The 14,412-nt window shown below is 34.9% G+C and overlaps 1 protein-coding gene across 18 annotated transcripts in view; it reads right to left on the reverse strand.

Annotated features, from left to right (window-relative positions):
- DYNC2H1 (dynein cytoplasmic 2 heavy chain 1) overlaps positions 1–14,412 on the reverse strand; it is a 149,755-nt gene that overhangs the window by 65,457 nt on the left and 69,886 nt on the right. For 17 of the 18 annotated variants that reach the window (XR_010356428.1, XR_010356429.1, XR_010356430.1 and 14 more), the window contains exons 71-77: positions 13,400–13,465; positions 11,259–11,309; positions 9,726–9,803; positions 8,444–8,575; positions 6,974–7,046; positions 4,188–4,348; positions 2,178–2,303 (exon numbers count right to left, since the gene is read on the reverse strand). Coding sequence is in view for 9 of the 18 variants with exons in the window: in XM_064409406.1 (XP_064265476.1) it covers positions 2,178–2,303; positions 4,188–4,348; positions 6,974–7,046; positions 8,444–8,575; positions 9,726–9,803; positions 11,259–11,309; positions 13,400–13,465 (687 nt within the window). In the remaining 9 variants the exon portion in view is untranslated. Of the gene's footprint in view, positions 1–2,177; positions 2,304–4,187; positions 4,349–6,973; positions 7,047–8,440; positions 8,576–9,639; positions 9,804–11,258; positions 11,310–13,399; positions 13,466–14,412 lie in introns of those variants that run through there. The other variant, XM_064409414.1, reaches the window with a different exon arrangement.

Consider the following 14,412-nt stretch of genomic DNA (forward strand, 5'->3'; position numbering starts at 1 on the left):
AATCGTGAAGCTTTGAAGGAACCACCAGAGACTGCCCAGTTCAACTCAAAGCAGAGCCAGATACAAGTTGCCCAGACCTGGAGCCAGTCAGGTTTTCAATATCTCCAAGGATGGAGACTCAGCAGCTTCTCTAGACATCCTGTTTTGTTGTTTGACCACCCTCACATTAAAAAAATTTTATCATATATTTAAATAGTATTTCCTATATTTTAGTTTATGCCCATGGCCTCTTGTCCTGTCATGGGATACCACTGAAAAGGGTCTGACTCCATCTCCTTTACTCTTTTCCATCAGCCAATACACAAAATACTACGATTCCCCATGAAGCTTCTCTTTCCCAGGGCTGAATAGTCCCAGTACTCTCTGTTTCTCTTTGTAGGATACATGCACCAGTTCCTTCATCACCTTTGCAGCCCTTTACAGAAGTGGCTCCAGTATGCCCATGTCTCTCTTGCACTGGCTAGCCAAGTAGTGGACACAGATTTCCAGGTGTGTCTCACCAGTGCTGAGGGGAAGGACGACCTTCCTCCACCTGCTGACGACACTGCCTAAAACCCAGGATGCCCAGGATGCCAGTGGTCTTCACTGCAATGTCATTTTGCTGGCTCATGGTCCCCTTCTTACCCACCAGGACTCCCAGATCTTTTCTGCCAAGCTGTTTTTCAGACAGTTTGTTCCCAGACTGTTTGAGTGGCTGGAGTTACTCCTTCTCATGGGAAGCACCTGCCAGCTCCCTTTACTGACCTTCACAAGGTTCTTGTCAGCCTATTTCTCCAGTCTATCAAGGTCCTTTTGAATAAAAGTACTCTCATCTGTTACATCAACCATTTCCCTCAGGTTTGTTATCAACTCTGTTTGCTGAGGGTGCACTTTGTTCCATTATTCACCTCACTAATTAGGATGTTAAACAATGTTGGCCACAGTATCAATGCCTAGAGCACAATGCTGATGACTGGCTCATCCAACTGGACTTTTTGATGCTGAAAGCAACTCTTTGAGTAACACAATTAGGCCAGTTTTCAATCTACCTCACTGTGGTACACTTGGGTCCATATTCAAAGACTGGGAGAACTGAATTTCTGTACCTGGATGGAACTGACTTATGAATATGCATCAGTCTCTTGAGAGGATGTTCAAATGTAAGAATTACACAGTCTCACACTTGCTAATGGCATGCAAAACAGGCAAGGGGATGTGCAGAGTCAAACATCAGCAGATCTTAGTCTATATTAAGCTCAGGAAGAAGTTTAACACATTCAGTATTACATTCATGTGGAAAGAACAAGACCCTCCTGACACAAATCCATATTTTAATACTTACAAGATCTGAAATTTCATATTCAGCAAGGAGCTTACAAACATTTCATTACTGTTGACTGCCTTGTTCAGACTACATGACACACACATCAGTGTTATCTTGCTTTGCCTTTCCATTTGTTCAGAATGGATTAGAGGAATGCTGAAGGTATGTGCCACATGGTTACTGTGAGACAAATGACAGACTCCAAGCTCATGTCCATGGACTATGCTTCACAAAAATCATTGAAAATTGGAAAGTAACTGTTGAAGAAATTACATTATTTTCTTCTGACCTTATTTGTTTTGAGGATTTCATGGTGATGTACAAGAAAAGTATATCATATAAAATCAATTTTAATTAGCAAGTTAGTGATTTGATATGCCATAAATTTGTGCTTCTATAAAATATGAGACATTTTAATTTCAAATTAGCAAAAACCTCCTAGTGACTGAGCCTGAGTCTGCATTTCAAAAAAAAAAAAAACCACCAAAACCAAACAAAACAAAATAAAAAAAACCCTTAAAAAAAAGTCCTAGAACTAAGGGGGGAAAATTAAATTCAAGTATACATAGATTCATAGTTCATGAAAAAATATAGGTAGTATCCCATAAAATACCAGCAGTCCTAACTGCAGCATTTGCTCACTCAGGTGGTAGAAATACTGTACCATACATTGTATGAAAATTAAAGCACTCACACAAAGAAGGGAGCTGCTTAGATCTGAAGCAGTTCACCTTATTCACAACTGAGAAAATTACTTAAGTGTATTTTTAAACTGCAATTTTAAACATCAACATGGAATGCCTGAAATGCTTCTGAAATGTTGCATACTAATTTTGTCTTGTTTCCCATATAATCTTCATATATTTACCCTCACCTTCTCCAATACAGGAAGCCAAGATGTAACGAGATGCAGGTTCTTCAAACACAGCCATTCTCCATTCCGAGCACATTCTCTCAAAGTTTGAATAGCCAGGTCAGCTTGGCCCTGGCCCATGGCAATCTGAAATGGCAGACACAGTTGTATCAAGAATCTCTCATACCTTATTTAACAGTCAAATACAAAATCGTGTTTTCAAGTTAGGAATTTTTTAACATACGTTAAAAAAAAGAGTGCTAAAGACAACCAGAATTTTCTCTAATGTGATAGGTTGCTAAAGTAGGAAAAGATTAAGGAAAACAAGTTTTTCTTTGCAACTTATCTAGCCAGTTCCTGTACAAATAACATTACCTAGTCTTTTAATGGAAAAAACCATACATCACTTGGTGACAGTGATCATATTCCCTAGGAAGTCAAAAAGTAATTTAAATAACAATGACTAAACTGCATTACTGCAGAACTGCAAAAATAAGAGCAAAATAAGAACTGTTTCTCTTGACTACAAGTTAGAAGCACTTCCTTTGAAGAGAAATACTCGATTTTGCTGGGATATATTAATAGTTTGGTATATACTCCTTTCTTCACATTTTATAGTACCATATTAGTTCTACCTTAGAATCTATTTGGAAGATAAAGATAACAAAAAACCCTGAAACAAACAAGTTGAAAATAAAGAGGTTTTAGCCAATGTGAAAAGTCTTTTCTTGGCATTATGATTCTCTGACTAAGTAGAACTGAGCATAATATCTTAAAAGAATTGAAAATAGCCAAAAGAAGACAGCTGAAGGTCACTAGCAATATAGTAGCAGATGGCACAAATTTAGCACTCTGTTCTTTATCCCATGTGAGAAATATATCAAGAGAGAAGAAAATTCTATATTTTATGTTCTATTCAAATTACATGAGAAAGTGTAGGAAAAAAATAACAAAAAATATTCTCATTAGTGTAACAACTTTCAGGTGATTTGAGTCCCAATCCTTAATTGAACACCATACTATGCCACATTTTTAAAGCCTAACATATAAAAGATATTTAGAGATAAATATGAAAGTCCATGTGGCAGAGTAAGAAATATGTGTTCTGCAATGTTCACAGCTAGATAAGATAGCAGTAGGATCTAAATATTTACAGTTTGATGGGAAAAATATATTATATCAGTTTATGTTCCAGTAAAGGAACAATTTCAAGGACTATTTAAAAGCAACATTAAACTTGACATTTTCCATTTCTATGCTAACCAGTTATCAGCTAGATAACAACTTTCCTCTTCTTAATATGTCAAATGACAGAAGGAAATAATATTTTTGAGAAAGTTATAAAGTATATTGGTACTGTGTATTGGGAATATCACGAAACCTCTTGATTCATATAATAATTTGAATTGGAATGGATCCTGGGAGGTATCTAGTCCAATCTCCTGCTCGAAGTAGGGCCAGGTATGAAAGATTAAATCAGGAGCTCAGAGCTTTGTCCAGTGCATTCTTAGAAACCCTTCAAGGATGTAAAATTTCTCAAAATATTTTACAGAATTTTATAAAATACCTAAGTATTAAAAAAAACACTGAACACCTGACTTGTGTTTTCTATTGAAGAAAGAAGTGTGCAAGTCCTATAAGCAGAGGAAATGATGAAGTCTAGTTTTTAGTGGGTTTTGTTTGTTTCAATTACTCCACACCAAAAAAGATAATGCTGCAGCATGTATAACAATTCTCAGCCTCTTTTGTTCTTTTCCATCCATCTTCTCATTTTTCCTTCTCCACACTGGAGGAACGTCTCTTGTTTGGATTCTGCTTCTGTGAGCATGACTAATTGTGTGTCTCTTCTCCAGCCCATTTTGCCAGTGGAATGTGAAATAAGTATCAAGACAGGTAGGAACGAGAAAACACCACAGACACCAATAATGATTTTACTTACTAACTTCCTTGGAAAACAAAGTAAAACAGATATTTCCACAGCAAAATTTTACACATTGTGTTTTTTAATCACCACACTTATCTAAGACTGACCTGATGGTAGCACTCAGTATTTCTTTCAACACTGGCAAGTTCCTGTAATTCTTGAGAAGGATCAGCACCAGGAGAAATTATTATCAAGATGGGCTCAATTTCCAGTGTCTCTTTATACAGACGTTTCATATTCAGAGGTGATGGAGATAATTCTTTTATTCCTATAATTAGAATTAGAATTATTATGGAAATAAAGTGACTACACATGATGGAGTGCTTCATTATCCACTCTAGAGTTCATCTGGTTTGAGAGTTCTGCTCAGCAGACACCATAAAACCAGTTTTAAAATGAAGAAAATATCATTACAACATGCAGGTAGGTATAAGGCACCCCATATTGAGAAGAAAAGTATTTCTGGATTTCCAGCTTGACAAATTACAGTCTTTATTTAGAGTGTAGTCTTGAGGAAAACATACAAAAAGAGAGGAGTGGAATGAGAAGTTATGCCATTTGCTAAAAGTAATTGCAGTGTGTATGTCCACAAGCAGAACTTCTCTCTTTATTCCCTTGAGAGCCTTAATTATTCAACTTACACTGATCTCGGTACTATGATTACTTAAATCTTAAACATGTTATTTGTTTTAATATACAACTTAAATGCCTAGAATGTTGACCTAGTAAAGGCCGATAATACATGTATAAGTGTAAAATAAATTAAACAGTGTTAACCACATATTTTCATGCATCTTTAGACCAGCATTTAACCAGTGAAGCATTGGGTGCAACAGAAAATCACAACATACAGTAAGACAGAAGAGCCCAAATCAGTGACATCTATGCCACAACTACTAAAAGATGCAATACACACTTCCTTGAGGATGCAGCCTGTTTTCAGACTTGAGCTATTGTATGTTGCACACAGAGCAATGCAATGATAATTTGTACCATAGAATCATGAAACAGTTTGTATTGGTACCTCAAAGATCATCTGGTTCCAATCGCCCACCATGGGCAGGGGTACTTTCCACTAGACCAAGTTGCTCAGGGCCCTATCTAGCCTGGCCTTGAATGCTTCCAGGGATGGGGCATCCCCAGTTTCTCCGGACAATCTGTTCCAGTGCTTCACTACTCTCAAAGGAAAGAACTTCATCCTAATAGCAATCTAAATCTACTCTCTTTCAGTTTGAAGTTGTTCCCCCTTGTCCTGTTACTACATGGTCTTGTAAGAAGTCCACCTCCAGCTTTCTTGTGCACTGGAAGGCTGTTACTATGGTGCATTTCTGTATAGCATGTAAAATAAAGAAAAAAAGCATGCTTCAGGTGTTACAAAATACATTCATAGAAAATTCTTATTAACATTATCCTCAAAAGAAATTATTTTACTCCCTCTTCATCCATAAATTTCAAAAAATAGGTAAAAAGTGAGAAAAGGAAAAAAAATGTCTGGATAAAACATAATTGAAAGGCTTTCTTGTAAGATATACATCTCTTTTGGAATTCATTTTTTCTCACAGGAAAGCCGCCAAACAATATTAGAAACTTAATGGCTTCCTTTAGAACTATGTGAAACAGTTTGTTTGTTTCAGGGCAAGGACACTCAAAAAGACAAGGCAGAAAAAAAACTATGAAAAAATATTCATACGAGCATGACATTTTTTATTGGTTAGAAAGTGATAATCAGGATTTCGCCGATCTCACTGACACACATGAAAAATCTGTGGGTGATCTGTGGATGATTTACTGGTTTTGAAAACCCAAATGGAATCAATGGTATTCTGCTTTCCTTGGTGAGGCTGCAGCTTCACTCACCAAAAGCATTCCCTTGTGCAGCATTCCTCCAAGGAACCAGCCCCAACACAAGTAATTTATGTAATGCATTAAGATTTGGAAGAGAGTAAGCAAGCAAATAAATTTACTCTGCATTCAGGTCTCTGTGGATTTTGAGCCACACACACCGCAGATCACTTTTGTCATTTGAGTCCAGCAGGCAGGGACATTGTCAGCATGGGCCATGTCACCATGACCAACATAACCTCTCTATCTATTAATAATGTTTGACAGATAAGCTATACCTTAATGCTGAAAATCCCAGTCTGGCTGACAGATATGGAGCCAATTTTAAGCAACAAATAATGTCCACAGACAGCATAAGGGAGTAAGATAAAGTGACTTAAAACTTACAGTGTTCACCCCGATGAGACACTCAAAACTGCTAATAACTGAAGGAAGGTTTTTGTGTGCTGTACCGCAATATTAAGATTATTTGGCATACAGGTTTCAAACTTTGGATATAATAGACTTGAGAGAGAAAACTGACTGACTAGGATAAATAGACAACTGTAGCAATGAACCACTCTCTAAATAATTTGTATTTTTAAACAGACAGTAAAAAGTATTACAGACCAAGAGTTCTACAAAAATGATTGATATGAAATACTCTTTTGAGACTCAATTTATAAAATCTCAAACCTAATGGTCTTTAAATGGTAAATTACATAAAATAATATTTATGGAAAATCTGAGTCTTAAGGAGATTGATGCAGTGCAAAACTTTGAGAAAACCAGTTATCTTCCTTTCTTGATTACTCAAGTGTTCAAGAATTAATTAAAAGAATTTGACAGATCTTTTTATTATATTTTCAATCACTGTACATAATAAATCAAGCGATTTTAAATGCACTTTTAAGAATATTTTACAAGAACAAAATCAGCAAACCACATACAGCATATTTTCATATGCTAAAACTTAGGAATTCCATAAGAACTATAATATAAAAGAGAAACATAGGACTAAAAATGCCATGTAATTGTTGTGCAGAAATACCCTGGTGAAAATTTAACTTACCTAGGGTTTTACACGCAAAAAGAGCCATGGCACTCTGTAGTCTGTCTGGTCTGACAGCCTGGACCACAAGTACCTTAAAATAAAATATGTTCAGCAGAGATGAGTTGATAAAAGTGTATAGTGATAATTTAAAATGCAGGATGGATGAATGATGAAAGGATGAAAGGGATGAATTCTTTGAATTCATCTTCAGAACCAAGTTATTTTCTCTGAATATATAGAGCTAAATGATCATTCCTTTTCAAGATCATCAACTGTAATTGTTCTTTTGTATGTAGTTTGTTCTATCAATAGAATCAGAAGATAGATCTATACCTAATGTCTACTTGTAAGCTACAAACTTTTCTACAATATTTTAGAAGGAAAGTAGCTATGTGGGTAGCTAGAATGACAGAAAGCACACTTAGCTTTATACTAGTATCTAAATTCTGTGCACATATATAGGCAACAATGTCTTACTTGAAACAGAAATATTTCTGGTTTCAGTTCAAACTAATTTATGAGCAGCACATCAATCTAAAAATGTAGTTTCAATATATTTGATAAACAGAAAATTCTTAATACTTTCTGTACAAGAAACAAGATGCACTGAACATTCCAGATTTACTTTCCTGTAAATGCAGACATTTTGTGACAACACACTGCACACATAAGAAGTGGTCTTCAGCATTTCATTGAATTACATATGACTCAGACAAATTCCTTTCCAAAATGGTTTGCTCCTAAATTGTATGCATGCTATTGCAGAAATTTTCCTCTTCCACAGAAAACTCCAAAGAGACAATAGCTATGGAACTACGGATTGTAGTTCCAATCAACATGGAACTACATTGTCTAACACCCCATCCTTTCTCTGGATGTTTTCATGTAAAGTAACTTCAAAAGAAAAATTACAGCATCATTTGAAAGTAATTAACAACATCTTTTTTTCATAAACACAGAAGTGACTATATTTTTCTTTTCCAGTGGAAAGCAACTCTCAGGTTGAAGAAGGAACTAGCTTTCCCCATATTATTGGTGTGCTCTTTATCACCAGATTTTCAGAAGTCATTTTTCATTTCTTCTATTCTATAGAAGCAGAGGCTGTTACTGTATTTTCTGTCAGATGTGTGAGTTTGCACATTCAGTTAAGTAAGATGCTCAACAAGCTGACACATCCAGCAGTAACAAAGCAACCATGAAAGAATTTTAATACCTAATCATAAAATTAATTCTGTGCATATTTCTAAAGAACTTGTTACCTTAGAGGGTGTACTCAGTTGCAGCTAATATATCAACACTAAAAAGACTCAGATGACAGAGAAATAATATGCACTACAGTAAAAAAAATATAGAATTCTCAGATTAAGAAAATTAGTTAAACTGCAGGACAGTGTAGATACTGTCACTGCTTATAATTCAACCAGGCCTGTATGTAAAATTTACTTTCACTACTGAACTCATAATTAATATTACGAATCGAAAGATTACCTGCTGAAACAACGAAATTCTTTTTACAACAGGAGATGGAAAGTCTTGTTCACATACAGAGCTCTGAGAAAAAGTGCGCCACAGACTTTCATCTTCAAAGCAAAGTGTCTGATAGAGACCTGGGAGAGAAACCTATAAAACAAATAGTGTCGATTTAACTGTAAAGAAGAACAGCCATTTGGGCATTGTATATTTTCATTTATTTCCAAATATGACTACAACCACTACTGTGCAAATCACAAAATTCAATTTTATCCTTGGAGTTAGAGAAGAAAAGAGTACATTTTAAAATTAACCACTTGTTTACCTATTCCCTGGAAAGACTAAATCTATATTTGTATTATAATTTTAGTTTTAAACCTTAAGGTTCTTTGATTTTAAACTTTGGGCTTTACCTTTAAGCCCTTTCCTCTAAATATGATCTGCTATCTGCTATCAGTAATGGTTTGCTATCAGAGCATGCTACTGATTCATTCAGTTACTCAATTTCTGTTTATTTGTTTAAACTTCTAACTACTATGCTTGCCACACCATTATTGTGATTGTTCCTGATTCCTGGTTGAAGAGAAATTAAATAGTGAACTTTAGGTTAAGCAAAAGAAGTCTTTGCCAAAGAACAGTCAAGGTTTTTTTCCTTGCAGCTGAGCTACATGCAGGAGGAGAAGAGGCTAAGACAATTTCAGGACTAATATTTTCCTTTAGTTCCCTTCAGGATCAAAGGACTTTAACATTGACCAATGCAAGGAAGAGTTTTTGTTTTAGTTCAGTCTGAGCAATCACAAACTCTAAAACACCTATAAAGATGTACAGAGAAATCTGATGAGGAGAATATTAATTTCTGAACAGTTTATGACTTTTAGTACAAAATTATTTGTGAAAGTCATTACACTAGTGAAATCTACAACTGAATATTGTTTGTAATTTTTCTTCTATTATCCTAGCTATAAAAATTGTAGAACTCGGATAGATTTGCAGTATTTTCTAATCTCAGTAAGATGACAGGTTCACTCACATGCATTGAAATTCATTATAGATGGGGTAGAAATGTTCATGAAAAAGGCTCAGAAAAATGAGATTAAAATAAAAACAAAAAACACCTTTGGTTTTTTTAGGTGACTATATATTAAGCCACAGTTTCTGGAAGATAGAATAAACAGCTTAAAACAACAAAATCTTTTGACCTGACAAACACATACCTGAGTATTCAAGTCCAAATTGCCATCTGCCAAAACCAAAGTTCTTTAAATTTAAATTCAAATTCAAGAGACCACATGATGTATACCTTCAAAGATGCTACTGCCCAGACTCGATCCTGTTCTATCCAAGAGGGAACCTGGTCACGAGCGCTTCTTTGTGAATCCTTAAGGAAGCAAGTTATATCACACATGTAAGCTACACAATCTTTTATGAAACACTATATTCAGTAATAAGACTGTGAAACCCATGTTTTTTAATTACATTCACAACAGAAATCTTTCTGTGACCTTTTGCTAAATTCATAAATGGTATAACAAAAAAAGATACCAAAACATTTTAATATGAGACATACTGTTCACATTAACACTTGCTTAGCTACTTTAGCCTGAAAATACTTTACCCATTTAGAGCATCCTTATGACACACTCAATTCTAACTAATTTTTTTACTAAAAACAAGTGACACAAATGATTGGCTGTCAGCATAGGCACTCTGAGAAACTGGCTTCAAAAAAACAACTCCATTGCACATATTTGCAATTATGAAGATGGTTCTTCACACAAAGAGCAAAACACCATTTCTGAACATCTCTGCACTGGTAATCTGGCCATAGCTCTATTTTTCTGCTCTTTAGATGTCTGGCATGGAGGAAGTTCTAAGGATGAACAACACTGCTTAAGCTCCAGTGGAATTTCTGTATTCACTATATCAGCTGTTATTAAAAGATCTCTCAGTACACATTAACTAGTCTGAGGAGTCCCTGAATGGAAATGTATTTGGATCTTTCAAGGAGTGAGCAACTTTAAGAGTAATTTGAAATGCTCAGCAGAGAAAAACAGAAGCTTTCTTGTGAAAGAGTATCTCAGCCATGAGTAACAAAGTCTGAGAAAGAACAAAACTAAGAAATTTGGAAGCGATTGTAGAAATAAATTTGACATGAATCTGCAGTATACATTTCATTTGGGCTGAAGGGCACACAAGCACAATCCTTCCAAAACCTGTGGATTGTGCCTTAGGTAGGGTAGAGGTAAGACTGGTATTAAATTCCATCATACAATCGGATCTCACATTCCTTGAAAATGGCCTACAGCAAGAAATACTTGACAAACACTCAGCTCACAGACATTTAATTGAATTACAGTGACTCCAGACACATAAAGGGGGACCTCTGCAGTCACACTGAAATGCAAAGCCTGCAGTTGAGCCTTCTAATGGCTAGAGAAACTGCATTTCAAGGATCATTTTAGCAACCAGATGCATGAGAAAAACTACAAAAAGTACAACTCATACATGACTCTGGGAGGAGGGATTCAGAAATACTGATTTTAATTAGAGAAGAGGGCTGAAAACCTCCTCAAACATGCAATTTCAAATTGCCATCCTGATCATAGGAAAAAAAAAGAAAACAAAGGCAAAAAGATATTCAAATTAAAAAGCTACTTGCCATATTCAAAAATTCTCTAATAAATTTATACCTTTATATTACTATGTGAAAAGTACTTTTTTCTTTAATGTATGAACACAATTAATTAAACAACATGGTAAGAATAAAACTTTAACTTGTCAGGATTAAAGTAAGTATTCCTTATTTCAAAATACGAAAATAAATGTAGCTTACTGATTTTCTGATGGTGTCTCCAATGATCACACCTGTAAAAGTCTCCCATTCCTGGATGGAATAAATGAACAACTCAGATAAGTCACAAGACACCTTTAAGAACTAAGATTAATATGTAGTAGCATGTAGGCAGAGCAGGAAGATAAACAAATTAAATGCTAGATTCTGAAAGAGTTTCAAGACATTTTTAAATGGTAGATGATGCTACCAGAATGTAATTCCTTTTGCAGAATCCAAGCTAAGTGGCTGTAGTGCTTTATAAGAAAAAGAAGCAAAGGGGAAGTTCTATACTTTCTCAGCACCCACAGTTCCTACCCAGACTGCTCATCTACAGACTATCAGGAAACAACAAATGTGGCTGGCAAGGACACACATCCAGCCTGGTGGGACATCAGCAGCCCACACAGAACAGATAACTATAGAAAGCATGATTGAATTTATGTATGATTAAAACTTTTAGACTTTGTATATGTATCCAGGAAGACAATTTTAAATAATTTTAAACCAGATTAGGCAAGTATTTAAAACCACTAGAAATGACATAATCCTGTATTTGGAAGTGGCAAGAAACAGACCAAAAATTCTTTCATAAGTGAAATTTTCCATAAATAATTTCTATATTCTATAATGAAGATTTTTTTATTAAAGACAATAGTAACATTAAAAATTTAGAAGTTAATTAACTAAGAGTAATACTGATGATACAAACCCCAGCATAGTTCTTTGCACCCATCAGTCTCACTGTGTCTTGAAACAACTCACTCTTTCAGCTACAAACTTGATGCTCATCTCCCAGTTACAAAGAAAATGCTTGTGCACACAAAAATGCATGGAGTATTTTTTGGTTTGTGCAATAGTGTTATGAAGAAAAGAAGAAGTACAATATACAGGGAATATAAAACTACCTCAGAAAAATCTATACATATTGATTCAGAAAGAGAATGTCCCTACTGAGAACCAAGGCATTCTATAGAATATTGTTGAAGTTGTACTATAAATTCCATATCGCTATGCAAAAAAATATTTAAGTGCAGAAGGTTCAATTATTTTGGGACAGGGACTTAGAATACTAAATTCTTTAGCAGCATATTAAGCAATTCCTAGTCTCATCATATTAAAAGCTTTAGAAGAAATAATTTTTAAAGAATAACCACTTCAGCTTCATTTTCTTCACTAAATATTTTGTACAAGCACACTTCTCTTAACAATTTAATGAAAATAACTTTTACCTTTCAGAGAAGTAAAAAAATTATTGATACTATTTGCCTGTTCTCTCTCTTCAGTATTCAGATACTGTAGAAATATGCATTATATATGACCTAGATTAAGCTGTCTAAGAGCTATAATAGTTGATGGAAATGCATGCTGAACAAAAGAAACCAACACTTAAGGCTGTACTTTATAAACACGAAGCCAGGACTTAATTTAGTCAGAAAACTATTTGCAGGTTGCTGCCTTCATGACTTTAGAAACTCAAGAAAGATAAAGCAAGATATTTTCAGAAGCTCAAATCAAATAATAAATATCAAATAGCAAACCTTGGATAATGAAGAGCAGCCAAGATAAACTTCTGCTAAGAAGATGAGTTATTTCTATGAGGCCACATCATTGCTGAAAAACTGGGATTTCACTTTGTCAATCCATATGTTTACCATGAAACAACTCCTTCATCTGAGGACTCCAAAGATTTTTTGAACCTTGTACCTTAAGTTCACATATTTCATATAATCAAGTTTCAATAATTTCATATAATCACGTTTACTTCCTTCAAATATATTATCTGATTTTTACCTCTATAATGGACTCTCCTCTATTGAACTGACATCTACTACCATTTGATGTCCCTTCTCATCTCCAGCTTCTAGTACAGAAAGCCATAGATTTGTCTCTTCATTTCATGGAGGTACTTTAGATAATTAAATGTGCCTTGACTCAGGATAATCAGCCACGTTTAACCAATTGTGTTAAGTCAATTATGCATACTGATTCACTGCAGGCAGACTTTATAGGATTAATCTGACTACACTACAGAAAACTACAACTAAGTCCTACACTTACTGACAAAAACTTTTTATCTGCTTATTTACTCTTCATAATAAATTTGAGTAAAATACTTGGGCATTTTCTTCTTTAGCACTTACATTCTCTTGAAAAAGCTCAGGGTGCATTCCTCGTACAAAATGTAGTGCAAACATCAGCTGATCAGCCTGAAATAAAAACAGTAAAAGTGTATTTATATACTCAGGAAAAGTTCTATTTAAAAGTAACATTTCTTTTAAAAAACACTTCCAATTCCATAATAATGACTTAGTGACATATATCATAATGCAAATTTGCTACATCCCTTTGCAAGTTAGAGACAAAAACTAACTTAAAGTGGGCTGCAAAGTGAAAGGTAATGAGGCCCCTACTAGGAATTAGAATCAAGTTTTGCAAGGCACTGAAGTTCTCATTTTATTGATAAATATGAACATCATATGACATTGAGAACAAACCACACCATTTAACTTTTTCATCTTCTCAGACAAGGTCTGCAAGCAAATCCATAACACAACTGCATATTAGGCTGCTCCCTGGATGATCTAGTATCCAAAATTTGAACGAGAATTATTTAGAACACTAAGTAGCCTAGACCAAAGCAGCTCTGGCAAATTAGAGAGGAAAGATGGGCCAGTTCAAGCACTCAGTAAAATTTCTTGGCACCACGTCATTTAGCAGCATTAATGAAGCCTATGTGCACATAAATAATATCCACAGACAGACAAAATCCTTCTTCTTGATTCCAGCATCCTCCAAAGGGAATGAAGTCGTATCAGCTATAGCATTTATGAAGACACTAGTAAAGCCTCAGTGTCACAGCAGTCCTTACAAATTTTCATGGATAAAAGGCAGAATTAGCAGTGAATTGTGGATGGTGTGAAGAGTTTATTTGTGCTGTCCACAAATATTAGAACACAATAGTAAACTGGAGGAACCATTAGTTTGAAGCTGCACAGTTAACACATTTTCAGTATTTTCTAAGCTCTAGTCTGATTACACTTAAAATCTTTCCTACTAGAAATCTCTCCTCTGTCTTGCATTTGAACTCTCTACTTTTTTCTTACATATAAAAATTGCTGCCTTCCACATTCACAAGGTGTAATAACTTAGCGGA

Source organism: Passer domesticus, chromosome 2 (genome assembly GCF_036417665.1).
Source record: "Passer domesticus isolate bPasDom1 chromosome 2, bPasDom1.hap1, whole genome shotgun sequence".
In the NCBI taxonomy this organism is placed as follows: Eukaryota; Metazoa; Chordata; class Aves; order Passeriformes; family Passeridae; genus Passer; species Passer domesticus.